General features: G+C 35.3%; 1 protein-coding gene across 2 annotated transcripts in view; it reads right to left on the bottom strand.

Moving 5' to 3' along the window:
• Positions 1-25,654, bottom strand: part of LOC106934848 (glypican-6-like) — a 73,841-nt gene extending 48,187 nt beyond the window's left edge. For both annotated transcript variants that reach the window (XM_015014992.1, XM_015014993.1), the window contains exons 1-2: positions 25,493-25,654; positions 1,995-2,125 (exon numbers count right to left, since the gene is read on the bottom strand). In XM_015014992.1, the coding sequence (XP_014870478.1) occupies positions 1,995-2,125; positions 25,493-25,619 (258 nt within the window). In that variant the 5' untranslated portion in view covers positions 25,620-25,654. The remainder of the gene's footprint in view (positions 1-1,994; positions 2,126-25,492) is intronic.
• Between the last annotated feature and the right edge of the window lie 361 nt (positions 25,655-26,015).

Here is a 26,015-nt window from a genome sequence, read left to right as displayed (position 1 = left end):
CAAGAAAAATCCAAAGTCTAATACTTTTCCAGCTCAATTTGTGGCTGCGAGACAAAACAAATCAAGCACTGGTGTTTATCAGTGACCAAGGTTAATGTTCAAAGTGGCAAGTCTCATGTGAGTGGGGAGGCAAAAATCAATCTTGCCATTTTACTATTCACCTTCAAGGGAAAAACTGTACCACCACAAAAAATATTTATATGTAACAATGGAAAAAGATGTAGACAAATAAAGAAAATGACTATCCAGGATTCATTTGGATTTTGCCATTGAAACTCCACCAATTCTGGCAAATGAGACTTTTTCTCTGAATATAAAACACACAAAAGGAAACACTTTCTGAAAACCCTCCTAAGAAATAGTGGATCGATGTTTATAAAAAATGCTACTGTGGAATAGACGAAAACCAGTTTCCTTTGGAAGAGAACCCAAAATACACAAATTAATGCTGAATTTAAAAAAAATGTCTAAAATACTAACCGAGGAACACCTGAACCAGTTTGTAACCCCAGTAAGGTCTATTCAGATGCTTTGCTCAATATTACTGGTCTTTAGCACTCCTCTGTTGGTTAATTATTTGTCATGGTATGATGTGATAATCATGCCAAAAGAATGCCTTTGTCTAATGCTTTTTGAGTCCTCAGATTTTTTTTTAATTTTCCAGTGTGTTGTGGTCCCACACAGTGACACAACTGCAACGCAATTTAGTCTGGTATGTTTAGAAAACCTCAGAACAAGATTACATATTGGAGAAAGCTGTAATCGTAGAGCAATTTGTTCACCAAACAAAACCTCAAGGAGAACGGACAATAGGTAAAATTGCACATTTCAAGCCCTCTTGATACAGGAAAAGACAGCCCATCAAATTCACATGGACCTTGTCACAACTTATGAGGACTGACCAGAATTCACAAAATAATTTGAGGTGGAAGTCAAGTGTGGCATCTACAGTCATGTAGATGCATCTACATGACTGTATTGTTCCTAAACAATAATTATCATTGTTAAGGGATGGTAATTAAAAAAAGCAAAAAAAAAAACATTGTTTTAATTAATATTGCTGATGCATTTAATAGAATTTATTAAGGAATGGACATGGTCAGCAATGATAGTGAACTGTGACATTTAAATCATGTCAGTTCGTACTAAAAGGCCCTGAATGTGGTAAGAAAATATCCTCCACTTCATGAGATCACAAGTATTCTGAAACGTTGACAAGCTGAACATGCTTCCATGGTGTTTATAGACTCAAATGACCAGGCAATGTTTTTTTTTCCAATCCATTATTTACCAATTTTGAATTGCAAATTGCAGCTTCAGTCTCCCATTCTTAGCTAAAAGAAGTGGTGCCTGGTGTGGTCTTCAGCTGTTGTTCAGTGATTGTACTCTGTGATTGTAACAACTGGTTATTTGAGCGACTGTTGCCTTTCCATCACTTCAGACTTCTTGTTCCCCTCTGACCTTCAACATCAACAAGGTGCTTTCTGCCGAATAACTGCTGGCTATATTTATCTTTTCTGAACCATTGTCTGTTTAGCCAAGAGTTAGTTACACATTATTTCCTTAGTAGATAAGCAGTTCCTCTAGGACCAACATTAAAATGACCTAAATCTGTATTATATATATATATAGTTTTTTTTTTTCTTTATGATGCCGATGCTCAGTTAGAGCTCCAGCAAGTTGTTTTCACGACGACCAGATACCTAAATCTACTGAGTTGTAGCGATGTAATGGGCAGATTTACAACAAGCAATTAAACAAGTGTACCTAATAAAGTGGCTGCTGTGTGTACTGCTGTCATTGAGAAATTTAAATAAGATCATAAAATCCAATTTATATAAAATTTATGCAGCTGCTGTTAGGATTTGGCATTGGACACAGTAAATTACACAGTATTTTACTGCCAGGGAAAGCATTTGCCATAATTAAACATAAATAATTAAATAAAAATAGGCATAAATAACACAAGATCAAGGCTTCTCAAGATACAGTACCTTGGCTGACACTTGCATGCTGTTGTCCTGCATCATCATAATAGCCTCCGAAATTTTTATATCAATTGGCTCTATAACTGCTTCAATGTTGAAAGGTCCCACCAGTCTGTCTGCGACCAGCAACATGGCATCTGTCAGAGAACACAGAAAACACGTCAAGAACGAGATATTAAAATACTCCAAGAAAACTTACAGCATCCTTTTCACACGAGTCGGATCATTCATATTATCTTGGCGCGACAACAATACTGCCAGGTGTCGGCTTTATTATTTGCCTATTGTTCTGAAGAGCACAAAGAATCCCACCTTCTCAATGTGTCTTGACAGCCAACAATTAAGAAGATGAGTAGGAACCTGCCAGTGCCTTCATATTTCCACAACAATGATTACAATGCAATAACGAGGAATTGAGGCAGAGCAGGTTTAACATGCAACCATGAGCTCAAATTCAGCTTAAATGTATGAATTTACAAGAACAATAAATTTACGACAATAAAAAAAACAACTAAGATGCTTCGTTTATCTGTGTAGTAAATACTGCTTAAAAATAACAACAAAAACTAAATCTATTTTTACAATGTAACGCATATAATTGTCAATATATCAACTAAAAAGTGTGATTCTTAAGTATTTTGAGTACTATCCATCTTATCTATAAAATTAAACCTCCACCAAACTCTACTTTGTTTGAGCTGGTTAAGTGGGAGGGTTACAACATCGATGTATCTCAGTGCAGTGACATTTACAGAAATATAGGGCAATCAGTAGAAGCACGTTTAGCCCAAAAGGGCACCAAAAACACATGACTCTTATCCAGTGAAGGAGAAAGGGCCTGGAAGTATTTGAAAATCACAGAAAATACTTAAGAAGCTGGTGAAACCCCAGATACTGAGTTGCTATGACAAGAAAAAAAGACGTAGAAGATGTAGAAAAATAAAGAAGTGAAAACATTCATTGTATCTCATCATCCATTAGATTTGTGTCTGACAAACACTCACTATCAGATCATACACTTGTACACACCTTTCAAGTCTTGTTAAAGCTTTACGGTTCTCAAATTAATCTCTTGAAACTGTAACCAGCAGCGCCTGTCTTTGACAGAATCCACAGACACCCACCTCATTAAACAAGAACGTGCTGCTGCACCTCTAAACTCCGTCTTTCTTTAGGTTAAGTTTCCAGCAATACTCCAGTCTTAATAAGTAGTCAGAGAATGATACAGAAAAAAAAATAACCTATACATTTCCTAAATCAAAATTTTAGATCATGGATTATTTATTTATTTTTTTTTGCTGATGACATTTATTTGTATGTACAGCAGCATGCCATTGTATTCTATTGCAATTTAAATCAGATGAAAATTTCTATGTATAGTTTTTCAGAATACACAACATGTAGAGACAGAAAAATATTCCCCTTTTAATCTAATATATATATATATATATATATATATATATATATATATATATATATTATTTTTTTTTTTTTTTTTGCAGAGTAACGTGTCAGACAGTAAAACCAACACCAGTGGATGTGGATGATACTTGTAAGCACTCTAACACAATCAGGACATTAAGTCTTCACCCGTGAATCACAAAAACAGGTCGTCTACATGTTCTTCTGTATCAGCATGATTTTTAAGTGTCTTCTAATCACGTTTAATCAAACACCCCTGTAGTTACAGTGTGGTAGTATCTAGGCTTCAGGAAGTACTTGGGTACGTTAAAAATCAGCTGTGACGATTAAAAAAAAAATCACTTGTTTCTTTTCAATCTAAAAGCCACGACTTTCATTGGTTTAATGCTGGTTATTTACTATCTGTCGAGCTTAAAGCATGTCTTTTACCACAATGGACACTGTTTCTTTCTTACAGACGCGTTGGAACAAAATAAAACAGAATTTGGACAGAGTAGTGTTCATATGTGTGAACTCCATACAAACACTGTAAGTAGTGATGGGAAAATAAAGTAATTTAATATGGAAATATAAATCTTTAATCATTTCAAAAATGTACAAAACAAATGTTTTCAATAATGATAGAAAAGCTCTATTCTTTTTTTCTCAGAGATTTTCCTTCCTGATACATCACAACAGATCATCTTTGGCTATGTTAAGCATATATTGCTACCAGTTTATCACTTTTGTTTGTTCTGTTCTGATAGTTTAAATCATATCCGTATTTTTTTTTTTTTTATCTCTGGCTGCTTTCAGAAAAAGGACTTTAAGTCGAGCAAGAGAAGTTTAATCCATTTTATAAATATGACAAATGGAATCACAAGGATGTGTTAGGTAGAACTAACTAACTAAATAAATAAGGGATTGAGTGGTAAAAATAGCTCAAAGACTGCCTTGGCCAGCCTTTAGAAAATTTGTTGAGGTCCTGCCCTTAGGCCAGCTTTTCAGAGTAGCTGTCATGAAAGCAAGGAAACAAAGTCGCTCTCTTCTCAGCTGCAATTGACAGGCAAGGATATTAAACTCAGAAGCTGGAGTAAGGATGTGATTGAGAGCAAAGGTCAATTCAGACGAAAGACCACTAGAGCAAAATGCTTCAAAGAGATTTTAAGGGGAAAAAAAAGAATGAAGAATACAATCTGTAAAGCAAATACTGTATTAAAATATTTAAAATGTAAAAGGTTTCTTCTGAGGAATTTCACAGCTACACCCCAAATGCAGTTTCATAATGAAGAAGTAGTTCTGTAGACATTTCAAAGTGGAAACATGCTAAGCTGTGTCATAGTTTTACTGCTTCAGAGAAAACTGTTTTATTTAATTTTAACAAAGCATGATGACCAGAATAAAGGTCAATAGTAAACTGGTAAGTAGAGATTTGGGATATAATAATATAGGATTTCGTATGTGAATTACAAGTAAATTATACAAAATATTAACATAGTACTTGTTAAGGCAGCAGTAGCCAAAACCTCATGGCCAAAATTATGGTTAGTTTAATTAAGTGTTGTCTACTTTAAAGAAAGTATTCAGAATGTTAATTGTCATAAACTGATCAGAGACAGAAAGACACACTTATTTTTTATTTTATCTCAATGTAATATTTTATCATTTACATTTCTTGACATTTGTTTTCTTGCCATAAGCTACTATATACACTCAGTTTGGTGCAGCTTTATCAGATTTTGCCAAGGTTAATATACTTTTCTTAATCAGATGATGTACTGACTGTGTGGTTTCGTTTTGATAGTCTGTGTACATTACCAACATATTATGCTTAAAGACAAGCTGTTTATGGGTCACACAAAGCATCTGAAATAAGGAAACCAATAACCTTTTTATGAGTTGAAAGAATGATGCAAAAAGTGCTAAAAGTTCTAATTACGACATTAAGACCTGATGACAAAACTAATATTGTGCATATCTTTGGATCAAAATGGATTCTGTTCTGGAACATTTCAAATAAGTTAGTGTTGCACAAACAAAGAAAACTATCATTGAGAAACAGCAAGCATGTTATATTTTTAGTAACACTCGGTGAAGCTGTAATTTCAAAAGCAATATAAATAAACGTTTTACGTTGTTTTCCAATCACACATGCTTCTCTGTGTGTTTGTTTCTCTGAGTCAGGCTTGATCTTTAGAAGAGTACTGATGGATAAAGCCTAATCTGGACCCACTCACTTGGTCAAACTGTGCTTTTGAAAAGTAATATTTGTTTACTTTTGGGTCTCATATGCACCTTGATTCTTGCTTAGATTTTTATTAGACTACAGGGGGCCAGTCCAAGTCCTGCAAAGTATTTAGCTGCCCATGTTTAGCAGGGAACGTCCCTCATGCTTTTGGTGCGAAAGCCGTCATGACATTCAGAGAGTCGAGGCAACATTTGCAGTAATCTGGTCCACTGTCGATTAAGAACTCAGAGACCTAAATGATATTCTCAGTGGAGTTCTGACAACCAATTTTTCATATATCTTGATGAATATTTGATGGATTGCATCAGTGTAGTATGAGTCAGCCGTTTGAAGGGCTGTGAGGGAGGATTTATAGCTCCTTTTATAATTTCACATACATGAACATAGAAAAGCACACATCACACCATAGACTAGGAGTAAAATGTATTTCGGTGACAAATAATTCTTATAATTATCACAGAAATTAATACAAATCTGCACCCTTTCAGCTTTCCACACTACACAGTTTGTCAGGTAAAGAGCGTTTCTTCTCAATTTATAAATTTGAAGCAAATGATGATAGAGCAAAAATGACATGTACAGATTCAAGCAGATTCTGTTATGTCAAACTGACCAAGTAAGTGATAAAAAACACTTACTGTTTAACTTACAATGGCATGAAGCACAAAAATGTAAGCACCATTAGATTTTTGTTGGTGTAATCTATTTTTGTGACTGGTCAACTGACCATTAATGCCAGGTTATGAGGCAGTCCCGCCCCGTCTGAATTGGTTGTGCCCCTTCTTGAGTGTTCATGTGGCGATGATTAAAAGTCTAGCCTGACAAATTACAGCTTTTAATCATTGTCAAGGCAAGTTATGAATCGCTTTTAGCATCACTTTTGAGCTAGAATTTTAACACAATTTCTACTTATTCTGCGCTCTGAAGTAGAGTTAGCTTGGAGCCACTGGATATTTTCTTTCAACATGTTTTAAAAAAAGTCCTCTCAGTCCAATTTCAGACTTATTTTTAAGTAAAATATTTTTTTCAGGATAGTACTAAAAGAACTACAAAGCCAATAACCACTCGGCATTTAGATAATAATGGAGGAAAGTTACTTACATGAAGTTTACATGACTTTATGTTGGTACTGACATCAAGCTTCTACACACTGGCCATTATAACTATAAATCTAACAGGAATAAAAAAAGAATGACTATTGGTGTTCGTTGATTATTGCAATTGGACTTGATTAAACATAACGCACCATGTCACAAAGATCTACTGCTATGGCCTCTGCAATCTCTAAATCCTAATTCAATTGATCACCTTTAAAATTTGGTGAAACTAGAGATTTGCATTATGGACTTTTGGCAAATTCATCAACTGAATGATCCCATCATGTCAATGTGGACCAAAATCTAAGGACTATTTCTCACACACTGATGAATGTAAAAAAAAAAATTAATAATAAGGTCGGTTTTTGATTTATTTATAATGGTGGCATAATGTCATGGTGTTTGGAGTCCTGGAGTCGGTAGGCTGTAAAAATCATATCACTTGAACTCGTAGATGGACAGAAGCCACACTGGGGTCCAGAAAGTGTTTTCTTAGACACTGGAAACAGCTGGTTTATAAGTACAAAGACTTTGATGGCACCAGTTGCCACAGCAGTTTCCCCATTCTGATTTAGTTACCTTTGTAAATAATGTCTCCAACAGGGCATCTCGTTGCTCGAGAAGCCATTTTGTTTTTGTTTCTCAGAATCTGAAGAGTACGGAGTGGATCTTGAACCCAAGCACTCTGGGTTCATCCGACTCGGGGGACGTAGTCATTCTTTAAATCTCTGTCATGAAAGAAATACCCCCATGCAGTCATTCTGAACAAAAGAGAACTTGCCAGCTCCACATAGGAGCTGTCACAGTTCAAACCAGAGGACAATTTGTTATGAAGCAAAAGTGTTACCCATCAGATCACTGTGTAACTGAGCACACCAAACTCTCTACCATCATACTTAGGTCTCATCTCGTTCTACAACAGCTATAGACTCAAAGGCCAAACTCTGACAAGGAACAGTTATTCATTTCATTAAATGTCAACTTTGCTGCACACCTACTAAAAAAACAAAGGTCAATCCCAATTATATACCAATTTTTTTTAAATCGACCAGTTCTTTCATAAACTCTGTATTTTGTTATGCTAAAAGGATTCAGCTCCTTCTATTTTATTCATTGCACAAACACCACAGTGTTTTGGATGTGATGTGCAGTACAGTAGAGATCACTAAATATTTTTTTCTGCCAAACAGAAGTATATTAATCCTGAGCAGGTACATAAAATCACCTGTAACAAATGAGCTGTCTAGCTTACTGGAGCAAAGCAACATAGCACTTTAAAATGCTGACAACAATGTCTGTGGACAAAATTTGTTTTGACCCCGCTTAACTTCAGTTCATATTTCACTGACATATACTCAGTGAAGCATATAAAAGTTTTTTTTTTTTTTTTTTTTTAAGATCTATGACAAGGATAAAATTAGGTTTTGACGGATAGTGAAGAGGAGAACTCTATTTGGAATTACTTTAGGTCATCTAGTTCCATCTCCCGACTAAAATAATCTATCTATTGAAACGACCGTGTTAACAATGATCTTTTTGCAGGTTCGCTGTCACTGACATCACCCTCAGCTTCAGTAATGTCAATTATCCAAGTAAACATGGCTGACCTAAGGGAAAAGAAAACAAGTCAAACACACATGTACAAACTCTCCATTGCACCGGCTTGTTCATGACTGCTCTGGAGTCGAAGGGGAAACAGAAGTGTTGAGCTAAAAGATGTTAATTTGATTTAGAAATGGTCCAATCAGTATTAAAGGGTGATCACATCCATCATGTGGGACCGGGTTATAAGATTTATAGACAAATCCACACCCCTAGTATGTGTCACAAGTTGACTTTTTTTTTTTCAAGGAAAGGCAGAACGCGAAGGTCATTTTCACATGTAATAGTTAAGTTTAAATGAAGCAGCTGAGAATTTGTCTTCTGGTATGTTTTTTCGGCGATCATTTATCAGATGGGCACTGTGGCAGTTAGCCTTATGGTGCTGATCTGCAGCAGCTGAGGAATAATTCATCTGTGCTTTAAATGATGACGACAGTGCAGAAAAATTGCTGCCCAGCACCCATAAATATAAGTCTGGACAATAATGTAGAGTTGATGAAAATGGAAAGAATAACTTTCACCATCTGTCACAGCAAAAGGGGAAAAAAGTCTCCATAAAAACACTTTGTTCAACAAGAAAAGTTAATGCTGCTTTTCACAAATTGCCAGGCATAAATCTGTACCTCAAAGTCAGTTGAGCTGTGTTTCAAACAGGCACAAATTCATCATGACAAATGCTAAGTGCTATAAAATAGTGGGGAAATCAGATTGTTTTTTTTTTTTTCTCTAAAGATAAAAACAATCATAAATCTGCAGTTTTAATTTCTTGAAATTGAGAAATGAGTTGCATTTACTAACTTACTTACATTTTTTGCAATGCTTAAACTAAGTAACACAATCAGATAATTAATATATTATAAAGTGCTTCAGGCAGTATGTAACAGGAACTCCAGAGGAAAAAAAATAAATAAATCTTGTTGGATTCACATAGATCAGTGAGTTCAAACAACACTAAGCCTAATACTGTTTAAAACACCTTGTCGATATACAGTTCAGCTCAGTTAAAAGTTTCATAGAGTAAAGCTGTACTTTAAAAACACCTTAGGGAAAAAAAGAAAGAAGTTAAACACCACATCAACAAAAAAATAAGAGTTAATCCAAACAAGTAACAAATCACTACACGTTTATGGCTAAAATTGATTTAAAAGATTATTTTATCACTAACCTGCTGAATCCCACCAACTGAATGTTTTGTTTTTCCAAAAACTGTAAAGCATAAAACAGAAATATTGTGCTGCGAGTTCCATGATAGAAGTAGTACATTTCTTGACCTTATCTGCTTTTTGATACAACTCCAAAAAGTATATCAACATTCATGTTTTTGTTTAATGCATTTATAGACCAAAACTGTTGCGAGTTCTTAATTATGATGAATAAAGAGAAAAAGAACAACAACAAAAAAAAAAAAAACAGTCAGTTGTTTAAGTTTTGACCTATAATTACTAATACTAATTACTAATAAAAGTGAAACTGAATGTTGTCTCATTCTAATCTCTGGCCAAGTATTCAGAGTAACTCTAGCAATAGCAACAAAAGACGCTAAAGCTGAATTATATTCACAAGATTATTCAAAAAGTGAATAAATCCCGTGAGATACGTTTGTTGGCAAAAGTTCAGACAGTAACATTTCAAAATGTAATGTGTATCCAGTCTAACTTCTCTGATTCTTCAGCATGCATTCTCTCACAGCAACAGCTGAAAACTTGAATATAATAATTTAGAGTGAATAAAATGTCTGCAATGGCAAGTCACTGGTTGTTCACTGAGAGCTGTATTCAACCATATTAATAAAAGGTTGAGTGAAAGTAAAAATGGCACTATATATATATATATATATATATATATATATATATATATATATATATATATATATATATATATATATATATATCACAGATAAACATAGAAGAGTTTGCGGGGATTCACGTGTGGACTGGACTGGTGTCTGCAATGGTGATTTTAGGGAGCAATGTCTTTGGCTTATGTTGATTCACTGTTTTATCAAGTTCAAAATCAGAGCAGCCCTCTATCGAAAAAATAAATAAATAAAATAGAATAAAAAAAAAAACAGCACTTTATACTTCCCTCTGCTGTAAGGTTTTATGGAGAGGTAAATGTAATTTTCCACAAGTAGTTGGCACCTGCCCACGTTGCTATTTGTCCCAGTATCTGTAGTAATGATCAAGACACTTCTCTCTAAACTGGCCTGTACTAAACTCCAACTACAGTCCATGAGGTATTCTGAAGAGGAAGATGGGAGACACCAGATCCAGTCAAGTTAAATACCGATGCTGAACAAACAGGGCGTCATCAACACCTCAGCAGAGCTATAGGTTAGTTACTGCCATATATGTATGAAGAGCGTCACAATTTAAATTGAATTACTAAAATAAAATGTACCTTTCCACAATAAAATTATAAAATACGGCCACTGTTAGAAACAGCAAAAGGAACTTTTACACTTTTGTTTTTAGATATCAAGAATATAGTATTTTTGTGTCAGCAGAAAGACACTGAGCCACTGTACCTGCTGGGATGTATGTACCATGTATGTTTGCTATTTTGACAAGCAGAGAGGAAAAAACACAGAAAACTCCCTGCTCAGTGATTATATCATCTGATGTACAGTAAGGCTCTTTGATATGTATTCTGCCATGCTGCCACTTTCTATTTCTTCTCTTCTGTCTATCATACTCCTAGGAAATAAACACTTTGAGCAGCAACTTAGAATTCCCATATGTTTGAAATAAAAACTGTTACATATGTATTATACACTGTTATATACATTTTTTTTTCTTTCAAGTCTAGCAGTAAAAGAGAGATATATACCACTAAAACAACAACAAAGAACAGAGAAACCAGCTGTTGATTTTAAAGCATGCTATGCTGCATGAATGTTCCTGAGAGACTAACAGGGATAAAGCCATGGATTAATTTTTGTCTCCACAGACCACAAAGCCCGCTGACCTTCTTTCAAGGACTCAAAACATTGAAAAAACAGGCAGAAATAAACGCATAGATAAAAGATGATGCATTGCACGGTTGCAACACAACAACATTATGAGAAATCTCCAAATTAGTCTAAGTTGGGGGTTAGTCTGACTGTCACAAATATTAGAAATGAATAACTCTCCAGAATAATAGTATAAAACTCACAATTAATATTGGTGAGAAATAAAATTCTCTGCACATTTTTTAGAGCTTAGTTGCCAAATTTTGCTGAGTAGATATGGCATGAATAACCCCTTGCAGCTTTGGTTAGAGAAGTTGTTCCAAGTTTGCAGAATTGGACAGGATGCTGGAGCCAATTCTGCCTCCTCCAAGTTGTTGAGCTCTACTTCTGCAGTTGGGTGAAAGCCAAAATGTACCCACATTGCTACTGTGGAGTCTGGCTTTGCAAGAAATTACAAAAGATTGCCTCGAGATAAACAGTTGGTGGCCCAAATTTTGCACTTGGGTGCCATTAGTAGAAATGAGTGAGATGATCACATCAAAATAGAAGCAATCAAAGCCCAAATTGTTCAAAATCCTTTGGAAACAGAGAAGAAAGCATGATTTTATTAGTTCCATGCAGCTGTCACAGGTAAATCAAAATAGCAAACTTTTCAGTGTAAATTACTGCACTCACATTAAACTTTTTTTTTTTATTATTTAGATACAGTACCTATAAAAAGTTGCCATTTTTACAAGATTAATATCTCCTTCCCTCAGCATTCTTCAATCATTTCTCAAGAGATTCATGAAAACCAAGTACATGCTGATATTTCACTAACTTGAATATTTCACTACCGCTTAAAGAATCCTCTCTTGAACTGCCAAAGCTATTATGCTAAGAGACATCATGTTTCCAGTAATATATTAATACCTTTTGTAGTGTGCAGCTGCAAGAGGTGAATCAATACCCCAAGACTCCTTATCCTGCCAACATATCCATCTTTGGGGAGTCTTTCTCACACGCTCAAGTATAGCTGCAGCAGTAATGAAGACTTCTCTATTGGATTTTTCTTTACACTTCTGCTGAATTTTAGATGTATATGTCAGAATTACTTCAATGCATATGAAGAACTGGGTGTGTTGGTGCACATGAAGTCTTCTCTGCTTGACTATCTTTTTCCTGTGCTTGTCAATTTTCTAGTCTCAAGGTGGTTGAGATGTGGTTCAAAATTACTCGTGGTGCTTGTATTTCCTTTTACTTGTAGTAAAATATTTACAAAATAAATCAGAATCAAATTAGAGTTTACATAAAACCAAAGACGTGAAACACTGAAGAGCAGGTCAAGAACACTGATCTTTGCTTCAACAGATAAAAGGGAAGTGCTGTGGAAAATAGTTTGAGAAACTTCGTTAAAAACTGAGGCAGGCAACACTGAACAGAGGAACAATCAGTATTGTATTTATCTCTAAAGTCAGAAGTTGAATCCAAGACTAACATCAACAACTTGGCAATGTTCTAGTTGCAAGTTGGACACCTGGTAGAAATTGTCTGTTGCTGTTTTCAATGACCTGGATATATTAGTCAAAGCAATGCAAGCTAATTGTATTTTTTCTGAATAGTATGTACCCACATATTGAGAGAACAAGTCTTCAAGAAGCAGTTTGTGATATTCAAAAGTTTGTCAAAAGTGTGTGAAAGATTCTATGATGTACAAACCATCAGGAGAGGGAAAAACAACTGTAAAAATCTTGACATGCCTCGCCATGTACACAAGCTGGATGACGCTTAAAAACACACATGCACTTTTTACACATAGCACTTTTAGCTCAGCTGAACAACTGTGCTGCTCTTAATGATGTACTATTTCAATTCCAGCCCATTAAGTGGCAAAATGCACTGACTTATGCACAGTTTACTGTAAAGAGAAGAAAAAGAAAAGACACTATAAAACAAGAAAATAACGTGATTAGTCACCAGGACATCAGTGTACTTTTCGGTCGTTTTTTTATCTGAATGATAAATAACACACACGAGATAAACAAAAAAAAGACAAAAAAAAACAAAAAACTATATTTTTCTTAAAGCAAGCTTTTGTGGTTCTTTTTCTTCATCTGCTAATGATTTTACCAATTGTTTACTTTATCTACACTATTTTCTGGCTGTGGCTATTATTGTCCCTCTCAGCATGTGCAGGTGTTGCAATAAAGCACTTAGGCTGCCCTTGGAAGTCTGCAGTCACCCCAAACAGACTTTTAGTGGGCCAGGAACGATGACAAAATGTAAGCAACACACTTATAAGCGGTAACTCGGACTAGGTGGGTTTACTTAGGCAATATTATACAGTAGTAGTCATTTTAAATATTTTAAACACAAAGCGGGCAGATTGGATATTTTTTGTTTGCTGAGAAACAAACATTACTTCCCCTTAGAATTTAAACTTTGAAAGATGGGGACATTTTGTTGATCTTATCACATCGGAGCTTGAAATGTTTTAATTCATACACCAAACTAGAAAACATATACCATATTTTTCGGACTATAAGCTATTACTTTTTTCCCACGCTTTGAACCATCCATGGACTTTTCTTCAACCACCAGGGGGCTCTTTAGCAGGAAATGAATCATTGGAAGCCAAAATTGGGAATCAAAGAAGAAAGAGATAATTTTAATTTAGAAATGCCCGGTGCGGCTTATCTATGTACATTGCCAGGATTTAAAAAAAAAAAATAAAAAATTGTGGGTGCGCCTTATAGTGAGGTGCGCTCTATAGTCCAGTAAAATATGGTATTTTATTTGTAACATAGCACAATAAGTATGCAATACTAATTATGTTTTAGTGCGACTATAATATATCTTGACACATTAGTGAAATATACATTAGTGAGAAAGTCCTTGTTACATGTAAAAAAAAAAAAAAAAACTTTTCTACATGACAAAAAAAATCTAACCAAAAATCTATAAAGATAGATTTGAGTACGACTCAAATAAAAAAAAGAAAGAAAAATAATCATCAGAGAAATCATGAAGACCACTGAGAGCATTTCTACTTGACATTTGGATTAGCAACATTTTTGATTTATTTATCTATTTATTTATTTTCAGATTTTGCACAGCCAAGATGTTTAAGAAGAAAATGATATTCGTTCTTGATGATGCCTAAGAAATGGAGATCACTTCCACTTGACTGACTCATCCAGTATTTAGATCACAGACAGTCAAAAACCTACTTACAAGGTTGTTTGTTCCTGACATGTCTGCCACAGAGACCATCATATGTAGTGTTTAGTCAGTTTGAATGCCGGGGTCCATTAAACGCACATGGTTAAACAATGAGACACAGTACTTCATATTGCAGCAAATCATAAACCACTAAAGATCTCAGTTAAGTTAAAGCAGGTGAATGTTAATGACATTAAATAATAAAAGTGCTTTGTATGCCGGAGAGAAGGCAAGGACACTGGGCATCTTAAGGGCTACGCAAAGGTGAATGTGAACAAAGTTTCTGACGAGATCTGTCTGTCATTTAACAAAACAACTGACAAGGTGTTGATCCGTTTAATCTCAGTGGTATCAGTTCTGCGAGGGTGAAAATACTCATGAGCTGGGGAATTGTGGGGAGCTTCGGTTACACGAGAACTCAATCCGCCCAATTAAAAAGAAATGAGTAAATAAAATCAATGAGGATCATTTACACTGTGGTGTCAAAAGACTCAACAGAGGTCACCACAAGCCTAAATCTTAATTAGCTGAAATAATTTGTTCACAGAGGGCAACATGAAGCCTTTGGCGAGAATACGCACAACCCCTGAAAACCGTGTAACATCAGTGAATCGGGTTTTAAGATGACAAAATCTTACATTTTATCAATTTACAGGATGAATGAAAAAAAAAAACTATCTGTGATTATATCTTTAGACGGATAAATTTATCTATTTTTTTTTGATTGATTGATTTGGCAAAGACAGGGACCGGAGTGGATACATGGGAGAAGAAATCAGAAAAGCTGGTTTTATGACAACAGCCTTTCACAAAAGGCTGTTTTTTACACATTGATAGTGAAACTAACAAACTCCAAAAAGCTCACACACTCAGACGTCACATTTTTGTTCTGCTGAGGGGAAATAGCTAACACCTGAATTCTACATTTTTACACCAAGGTAGACATGCATCACTTAAACAAAAACCTTGGATGACATATTTTACCTGTGTTTTATTTTCTGGGAGTAAGCACATTGCATCTGTTTGTTTTAAACACAAAAAGGGAGAAGAAACAGAAGACTTTTTAATTCTGCACACCGGGGTCTTAGCACTCCAAAAAAAAAAAGCTGCTAGGTGACAGAGAAGATGTTGTAGAAGTGTTGACATGCTTGCTAAAAAGACATTAATGGGCAGAATATTGGATGTGCTGTGCAGTATAAATAGAACGTACATAAAGGAAGAAAGAAATTAAATTAAGCAAACTTTATGAATGCAAAACTGTTGTCTGCTGTTAATATTTATGTGGTTTTCTCTTTCTCACAGCATAACAAGTATCATTTTTTGATAAAAAAATAAAATAAAATAACTTATATGTGGGGCTGTGCCTTTTTCAGTTTCACAGATGTCCATGATGTAAAAAAGTATTAAATATTGTTTCTCATCATTTCAAAAACACCCAGATCCAGAAATATTTCTAGAGGATCTGTCCGTCCGTCTGTCCATCCGTCCGTCCAAGTGAGACTTGCTGAAAAGATTTCCAAAGGGCCTGCACCGCCTCAAAGTCATTATTTTAAAGTTGAAGAGCAGTGGTTCTACTCTGAGCCTCCACTTCATGGCTGAACTCCTCATAATATCTCAAAGGCAAAAGTTTGTCCACATTCTGCATATTCCCATTAGGGCAGGGGAATTCTGAACAATGGAAACATTTCAACTCATTTTCGGGGGGGGCAAACATTGCTGCAGGGTGCAATGAAAGACCGCACGCCGTTTTTTTAAAAACCTGTAAAAATGCAAACATATTTAGTACAAACCTTAAGTGTTAACGTCCATAAGTAGGTTTTTGGGGGTAATATTGTTGCAGGAGAGATGTTTGTTGTATGGCTTCTAAAAAAAAAATAAATAAATAAATAAAAATCACTTTACACATGCTTAAAGGTTGTAGTTCATGATGGATTTAGTTAATATCTCCCATTACGTCTGCCCAGTCATGGTTGAGATTACAATGTTACTCTGATGCCATTTACCTGTCAAAAGTAGTGTTGATCATGATGTAAGCCTGAAAAACTGGAGCACCGTTTGACTAACAGCACGAGTCCTCTCTCTGCGTCTCTCTGAGGGCATTTTAACAAGGTGCTGACAAGAAAAATGATAATGATGTGTCTGTCATGAAGCAGTACTAGGTAAATTTGTCATGATGGCAGATGAATGATTGCCTGGTATCATCCTGTGGCCAAAGCATGAATTCCCCTCCTGAATATTTTAACACCCACCCACGCACACACACACTCAAAGTCGGGGTGGCGAAAATCACTCAACGCTACTTCAAGTAGGTAGCTCACACCCTTTCCCAGGTTTTCCTTCACCGTTCATTGGCATTGTCTTTTATTCAGCCTGGAAGGCATGAAGTCATTACAGTAACCTTTACATAGCGTAAAATACCCCACAGTGACTGTTCCTTTAAATATATGGCACAGATGCTATAATCACTCTTCTTTTCAAGAATAGCTCTATATATAAGGCACACCAAAGGTTTTTTACTGCTTCAGTGATGCAGAGATGTCATGCATAAGGACAACTCTGGCACAATCCTAACTTCTGCTTTGTCGGTGCTTATAAAGGCAGCAGCTTTAAATATTAGTATTACGATTTATATATTATTGCTGTGCAAGTGTCCATTTGTTTTTGAGTTATTTTGTAAGCAGTCACAGGCTGGTATGTAATTGGGATGGAATGTCATCTCGTCTTTGTCAATTGGTTGGAAAGCCTCATCTATTCTTAATCTGCTATAACACTGCATATGGTGAATACTGTGCTTTGCTTCCAAATCTATTATCTTGTATGAGTTGTGCAATGGCAGATTGGGTTTGTGCCGCACTGAGCTGCACACAGCACAAGGGCGAACATAAGGAGCGCGCACACTGTGCTGAACTTTGAATAATTTTAACTCGGCGCAGCACTCTGTGACAACACCTCGACACATCGAATCAGAGGGAATCACACACAAACTTTTTGGAGTTTGTGTGTTTGTGTGCAGTAGGTATGGTGTGCTATAAGATTCTTGAATGATAGCGATAAAAAAAAAAAAAAAAAAAACTTTTCCAAAAATTGTTGTATAAAAAAAAAATTAAAAAAAAAATATTTTGAAATATATAACATATAATTGCTTCAAAATACCAACAATGTTTCTGCTCCTACAATGATATTGCATGCTAACATCAATATAATTTTGATTTTGACCAATGTGCTCAGAAAGAGAGCAGTAGATGAGAAAAGTAAATTTGCCTAAAACCAGTCACATATTTCATCTCCTCATGAATGAGTTAAATCCCTTTCCACTATGGATAATTTGAAGATCAAGTTTGGAATCCTTTTTTAATCTGAAATTTTAAAGTATATTGGAGTTTTTATTCAAACAGATATTCAGGGTATTGGAAAAGCAAAATAAACAACACCTAAATTATTCATGCTTTATTGCTCAGAATATTATGACTTTTTCTGGCTTCTGCTTTTTGTTCTGCTCTTAAAAGATTATGTTGAGGGCCTAAAAAGCTGATGCTATATAGTTAATTATTAAGTAATTACATAGTTGAAAGGTTAACACAAAGGTAAACAATTTGTTGTATACAGATTATTATACACACATATAACTCTTGCAAATTGTTGCCAAAATATTGTGTGTTTTTTGTTGTGATTAAGGTTGGAGAACTAATTTGTGTGGAACAGATGTGAACTCACTCTGCCAAGTGCTTCAATCTAGCTAGGCCCGATCTACAGAGAAAACCCCACCCCTCCTTTAGAAATAAAACAACATGAACTAGAAGGAGCCTGAAATAAAAAGTTAGAAAAGAAAAGTTCTGGAAATATATATGATAACTTTACAAAATAAAAGTTCTGTCACATTTATTTGATGTCCCTATGAAAATTAGGTACGGTATGTCTTGCTGCTGCTGACGGTTTCAGAATAACAATGAGATTATTCCATTTAACTTGATTTTCCTTTTCTCTGAACCTTTCTATCCACTGTTCTCCTCATGTCCATTGCACATTATGATTTTAACAACTATTTTGGTTTCTAAAATAGGCTTAATCTTTATTGTTTTGCCCTTATGAGATGTAGGGGAGATGATTTCAATGGACAACAAGGCCACTATTTGATTCAAGACCAAGTTAACTCTTAGCACTGTTGTCACTATGAGCAGCCATGGTTTTTGTAGCTGTAATTAGCAATATTCACATTTTCTGTCAGTTTTTTTTTTTTTTTTTTTTTTTCCCCCCCTCAGGCTATTATTTTTAGCTTTGTATCAGCCTGTTTTATTAAATTCCTGTGCATGCACACGCAGTCTTAACGTTCAACATTACCAACACTAAATGTCTTAATCTATCCAAAGAGGCATGCTCAATCCTCAAGTCAACTTAAAGTAGCCACACTCATTAGTTTTTGGGTTTTAGATGTGTTCAGTCTAACTTTTTATAAAACAAACCAGGTAGATTTACAGTCATGGATTGAACAGACACTCCAGAATAGATAGATCACCAGGTTTTGTTTTTCTTTTATTAACAAGAGGAAAAGTTCAGGAGAATGGCTCTCACTGTCTTTGAACAAACAATCCAAAATCCTCCGAGTGATCAGCCTAGAGAAGTTGTATTTTTTTTAGGAATTTTCAAGCAATTCCCACCAAAATACTAACAAACTGCCAAATCGATGCCCTCTCAGCTTAAAGTATAGAGTACAGTTTCAGGACCTGAACTAGGCCAAAACAAGCCTGAATTCTCCAAACCCAGGACATTAAAAAACCAACGGCTTTTAGCAGCTCCTATTTTCCATCCTTATCGGCAAACCGGCTGCCTGGGCTTTTAAGGAATTGCTTGACAGAGACATTCTGCATTCAGCTCTGCAGCTGGGGAACTCAAGCTACTTCCTCTGTATCTTTTCAGTTTCCCTGCAACCAGTAACAAACTCGGATGTTATTTGTGAGAGTTCACTCTGCGATTCACCCCAGCACAGCACAGACTACATCTTGTGTTAGAGCAACATTAGGTTTTGCTCTAGTAATGTTAGAGAGTATTTGGTGCATTGTAAATCCTTGAAAAACAAACAAACAAACAAACAAACAAACAAACAAACAAACAAAACAAGCAGTGTGTCAAAGTGACATCGACCAACTGAATCTTATGGCTGACCTTGTAGGTCTAAGCTTACAGGAGAAAATACCTGTGTGGCTTAAAACAAACGGCTGTAATCTCAGCAGTACAACCAGCATTTATTTACATTATCTCAAAATCTATGATAAATTTGAGTTTTGTGTGAGAAACCACTATCTCTAAATACTTGAATTTTTCACCGAGCCAGAAGCTGGCTAATCTAACCAACTGTTTTAATTCATTTTTATCCTTGTTTGGAGTCTGTATAAAACAATTTCTTCATCCGATTCAAACTCAAAGGAGCTATATAATACACAATGTAAATTCAACACCTCTGACAAATGATTAGGACTGCAGTAGGCCAATAATAATGTTTTTTTTTTTTTTTACTGTCAGTTTATCAACTGTAGATAAGGTGAAGTACAACAGACTGCAACATTAAATTGTCTACACAATTCAATATGATTAAACGATGACATAATAAAGTTAATTCTGGCCCTGCATGTAAGTTCTGGAAATAAAACAACACTGATCTCTGCAGGTCTCCTGCGTTCTTCTGCTGAGGTTCATATTGAAACTTAAGCAATCTCCACTTTATCATTTTTCAACTTTAAGTACTTACATACTTAGATCACTTTGGCCTAAAACATTAAAAAAAAAACATTCATTCTCCAGCTTCTTGGGTAGCAACCAGACAATCCATCTGCCATAGATGTTTTGATGTAGTAGCGCCAACAAAGCCAGCCAGTGACTGGAGGCTGACTAAACTGAAGGTAGAGACACAGACATAATGCACTACAGAGGAAGAACTCCACACACACAGAACACTGGGAGAGAACAGTTGTAATTTTGAGAAAGTAAAAATGAAGAAATCCTAAAAATGATGTCTCACATGGAGAAAAAAAAAACAACTTTGAAGGATTTTCATACATATGAATCATTTCACCTGTGCAAATGTAAAAGCAAATCATATTGTAAATGTTTATATTGATGCAGGCTTGAAAATATATTAATGGATTATTTTCATAATGTAAAAAGTAAGACATGTACATCGCTTTTACTTTCTATAGGTATGTTTTGCATACTCGGATTGGCTGTTTGTGTCGGCCCATATAAATGACTTTTAACTGAGGCAGGCAGCATTAGCCCAGACAAGCGCCTTCCTAATTCCTCTGAAAAAGGCTTACCTTGTGTTACTCAGAGTGCCACTGCCAATCATTATGCAGCAATTTAATTCAAAGTAAGGCATTAGTAAGTCAGCTTGTTACATTTTGTTAGTTTCAAAGAAGAATTTGTTGTTTTTTTCCTGTCCCCTTTACAGTACTTACAGCCTGCATTTCAAGTTAATAGGGAGCAGACATAAAAGGTTAATAGCATTAACGACTACAGTTTCAGTTATTTTACAAAGGCGAGAGGTGTGAAAACAGGGGTTTGGTCCAACTCTTCTTTTTGTTATTGAACACTGATGGTGCACTGTTCAGCAAAGACATTCACAAATAAAACTAGATATACAATGTTATGCCTGTGATTGATACATTAGTATCTATAGTTCATCATGTATTCCTCTCTTGCCAGGAGTTCAAAATACTACTGTTGCACAAATGTAATTAAATCTTTGTTTTTAGACCAAACATTATTATGTGTGGGCAAATAAATAAGCATTAGATTGCAGCCCACAAGCTTAATGTAATCAGTGTTGATTCTGCCAAAGGAACTGTATTTTGTATGATTATTTTTAAAATAGCATAGAAGAATATAATTAAATTATGCAGCTATGGAGATCTACGCTCGTAGATTTGTAACACAATCAAGGGAGTGTTTTACTGTGGCAAATCAGTATAATGTAGCACTAACTATAAGGGCGTTTGATTTGATTAGGATAAATTACATTGACAGAGTTAAACTGACTAGGGCACTCATTGGCAACAAACATTTGAATATGCTATATAACTATATGAAAAAATAAAGCAAACAGAAGCTGGGTCAACATTGTCCTACGCCAACCCCTGCACTGATTTAAACAAATTTCCAACATTCCAGTTTACATGCTTGCCATTGTTTATAGCAAGAAATAAAATGTGCTTCACACAGCTGAGTCTCTGTAGCTGCTGTATGTTCTACACTGTATTTTATTATACGATGTCTTTCTCTTTCAGTGGATGTAAATGTAAATAGCTATGGACAAACAGCAGACGTAGTAGTTGCAGCAGCAATGCCCCTGTTGTGTCTACTAATTCTGCATTTATCTCAGTGCATCGTGGCAAACAAATACCAACAAATACTGTTGAATTACATACACAAAATGATTTTCAAGCTTTAATCACAACATTTTCTAATTCTTCATTCGCTAATTTTAAACATAAGCAACTGAAAACAGTAATACTGAAGAAAAACAGAAACAGGGACGATGTAATATTTATCCCTTCAACCTTTTGGTTTTCTAAGCTAAACGACTAATAATGATATTGGTCTCTCTTGATCACCATGGCTATAAATAGACAATTAAACTCAAGAGAAGAAACCTCAATTTCTATATAGTTCGATATATATTAGCTAAATTGTTAAGTATAACATTGAGATAAGGTTGACAAGTTTGTCTTCCTAATCATTGTGTTCTTCATTCTGAGTAACAATAAATAAATAAATAAATAAATAAATAAATAAATGTGCATATCAGCCAGCAGCATAAGTCATTTTCCTAGTTTTCATCAGCAAAGATGCAACTCTGACATTTAAGTATATTTCCAACAAGATAATAATGTTTGTTACTAACAACCAAGATCAACAATAGCAAAATCTATCTTCACATCCAGAAACCTTAAACAAAGCGTGGAAATCTTTAGTTATCCACATCTCGACTCTAGATTGTCACATCACCTTCTGCTCTCACCTGCATCCGTCTGCCAAATCCCCTCTCTTGGTATAAATTGACTTCACTGTTTTCTGCATTCTCTGTCAGATTCAGCTGATATCCCGTTATAGCAGCCTGTTCTCTGTCAGTTTTGTGCACAGCTCACTTTTGTCCCTTCCATTGGATTTATGTTTTAAGATTTCAGTGGCAGTAGAACTGATGTAGCATTGGTCAACAAAAGGATTTTGGTTCTGTCACATGCCAGCATACTTAATGCATATTTATTTCAACATTAGCTTCCTCTCTACATTTATTATTCACTTTTTAGATGGTTGTGTCTAGAGCAGCAATTGTCAATGTTCAGATATGGATTAGTGCACAGACTGAAAGGCAAATCAGTCTGTCCCGAGTCCAAACTTTTCTTAGTGCTTGTTGATTCCAGTGGGGCAGATGTGAGTAAAACACAGCATATTGCTATATCACCAATTATTACAATGTTCAAAGCAAATAGTTTCGTTTATAAAGTAGAACAGCTCTTCAAATAAGTTTTGCAAGCTTTGCTCATGTCTAATTAATTTGAACTACAGAGAAAAAACATGTTAAGAGTGGTGCTTACGTTTTATAGACAAGTCAGACAATTTTTTTAGAAATAAAGGACAAAACCCAAAGTGTTTTATAAAGTCTTGTTAGAACATTGTTAGAACTTTAGAAAGCATTACAGCTTTCTAAAGTTTATTTAGCCCATGTAGAGAAGGGTGTAGAGAAACTCTGAAGGAGCAAAATATTGACCCGTTTTTCTTGTTTATTATAAAAACTGTTAAATACCCATCAGATAATTTGCATAACTTTACAAAACATAATCTCATAAATGTGTATTTTTTTTTTCCATTGAACTGACAAAATGTAATATATTACACTAAACAATGGGCAAATATTTTCAGATTTAAAGTGCAAAACATGGAGCTCTCAATAAAAACATCTGAGTATGAAAAAAAAAAATGTAATTGAATTGGAAAAAAATAGACAACAACAAAATAAAATCATAGAGCTCACAGTTTGGGCAAACATACAAGGCAGACTATGACATTTTTTACTCTAAATTGTATGTCTGCTGTGAAACTTTCAGGTGTCTCTGGGTACCTGGAAGATTTGTGTCAGTCATTTTGATGTGACAGTGTCAAGCTGCACTTCAAGTTCAGTTTATATAGCTACTGTTCAGAATTAGGTGCAAAGAAAGACCTTCGATTTGTTGAAATTACAAATCCTGACAAAATTAATGTTCCTTATGCTTTACGGTCAAAATCTACACTAAAACACAAACATACAATAGCAATGATAAAGTGGAATTTCTTAAATTATAATTAACAATAAAAGGAATTTATTAATTACTAGATTGATAAATAATATTTTGACGTTATAGTATCATGTATCTTTAATATGTTGTGTAGAAAAACAGTTTGGTTTAAACTTTTAAAGCTATAGATGGAGGAGTCACCATTACTTTAGCTGGATTTAAAGAGATTAATATACATTGCGTATCTCATATTGACTTTCAGCCAATGAAAAAAAATAATAATTCTCAGGTTTACCGTTATTAATATTGACATATAACCACAAGCAAAGTCCTTTGGTAAATGATAACAGGGGCTCATAAGGCAATTATCAGCTTAGAACCCTAAGAAATATTTTCCAATATTTGATGATTTATGAGATGACAATGACAGACAGTGTACAAGTTCAATCCATAAATTTCTATAATGCAAAGATGTGCTTCAGTGAGGAGAACTGACCTGTGATGCGTTTGGAGGTTGTTGGTTAAAAGGGAAATCAATAATCCTTTTGAGCCAAGCTGTAAGCAAATCAAATTTCTCCAGCAACTGATAATGAATAAAAAATGTCAACTGACACCAAATTCTAGTTCTTATTGGTAAAAATAAGTTTTTTTTTTTTTAAAGTGATCCTTTTGACAGCTTAAATGGCAAAAGCACGCTATGAAAATATTCAAAATAAAAACATATTTTTCTCTAATTTATATTTCAAATGTCTTTAGTGAGAGCAGAATTCAAGTCAAATTCCTTGTTTTGGTGAAGAAATTTGGTGAATAAAGCTAATTCTAATTCTGTATAATGGCAACACCAGCAACACCATTTTTTTTTTTTTCTTTTTCTTCAGTCAATTGCAACAACAGCTTTTCCATTACTGTCAGGCGCATTCTCCCTTTGCTGCAGTTGATTTGCTTCTTCAACACCAAACAAGACAGAAACTTTTTAACACATGTCATAAAGCTGTGAGACATCTCATTCAGTGCACAAGGACCCGTGTTGATCTGAGACTTCAGATTTGCCATCGAGGAGAACAAACGGTAAGTCATCTGATGACTTTTCAAATGACAGGCCCTGTCACAAAACAGCCAACAGCTTAGAAGTGCACTTCACTTGACACAGTCTTCGGGGATGTGTCTTAAAAAAACGCCGCCCCTTTAAAAAAAAAAAAAAAAAAAAAAAAAAGCGTCAGTGTGGGTGGGAGGATGAGATTGGGGTACATAACAAATAAAGCACTGGTCTACAAAGGATCCAGAGGGAGCACTCTATGTGCATCCCTGGTATCCATTTAACGGGAGAGCTTACTGCAGCCAGCTACTTACAGCTAAAGTGAAGTGCTATATTACTCACCAAGCTCAGCTGGAAATGCTATAGAAAATGTGTTTGCCTAGGATCTGCTCTCCTTTATCAATCCCGAGCAGCAGGGACCAAAGCTTTAAACACCATGCCAGGGTTCCAGCAATAGCAAACAACATTTCAGACAGAAAAAAAAAAAGAAAAAGGAAATGTTTGCACAAATAAGATTTCAGTTTTGTCTCTGCAAATCCTCTAAAGCTAAATTGAACAGAGCACATCCTCCCGATTCACTCCTTGACTACAGAACGCGGACATAAATATGCACACGTTGAAATAAAAGCTTAAATTAACAAAGAAACAGACAACTGGAAAAGGAAGAAACGGGCAGAAGTGCAATTAATTTGAATCTTACCGATGAACAGGTTCCATTCAGCGTCCAGATCCGCCTGGTTTGCGAGACAGCCCCTCATAACGTTGTAGCAGTAATTGCGACAGGGCTTCAGCCCAGGCATGCCGCGGCAGTACGGACAGTAGAGCATCTGGGTCAAGGCTCTGACACAAGCTGGCACTACGTTCACCTGCAAAGCAAACACAAGCTCTTTGTTAGGACTCATTCAGTCCTTTCCTGTTAAAATGGAGAAGTTGTGAAATTAATGTCAGACATTTAAACCCCAAAGTTAAAAAGTCAAAGTTCCTGAAAAATATCCTCACACTTTTACACTTTTGGATCCTCCAAAGCTCAAAAAGTGACAACCTACAAGATAAAACTCTGTGACAATACTGAGTTTATGACTCTGTCCATCTCAATTTCTCGTGAAAGCTGCGCCTTTTGTTGTCGGGTCCCTGTCACTGCAGCAACTTTAGTGAAAGTGACAGCATTCTCACATCTGCTTCCTGTTAGAGGAGAAGATGCACAACAGAGAGTGCATCTGATA

This window comes from Poecilia latipinna, unplaced genomic scaffold (assembly GCF_001443285.1).
Source record: "Poecilia latipinna isolate Pla-1442-1.1 unplaced genomic scaffold, P_latipinna-1.0 Scaffold1872, whole genome shotgun sequence".
NCBI classification, from domain to species: domain Eukaryota; kingdom Metazoa; phylum Chordata; class Actinopteri; order Cyprinodontiformes; family Poeciliidae; genus Poecilia; species Poecilia latipinna.
Note: the sequence above shows the minus strand (reverse complement) of the source record. Positions and strands in the feature narration are given on the sequence as shown.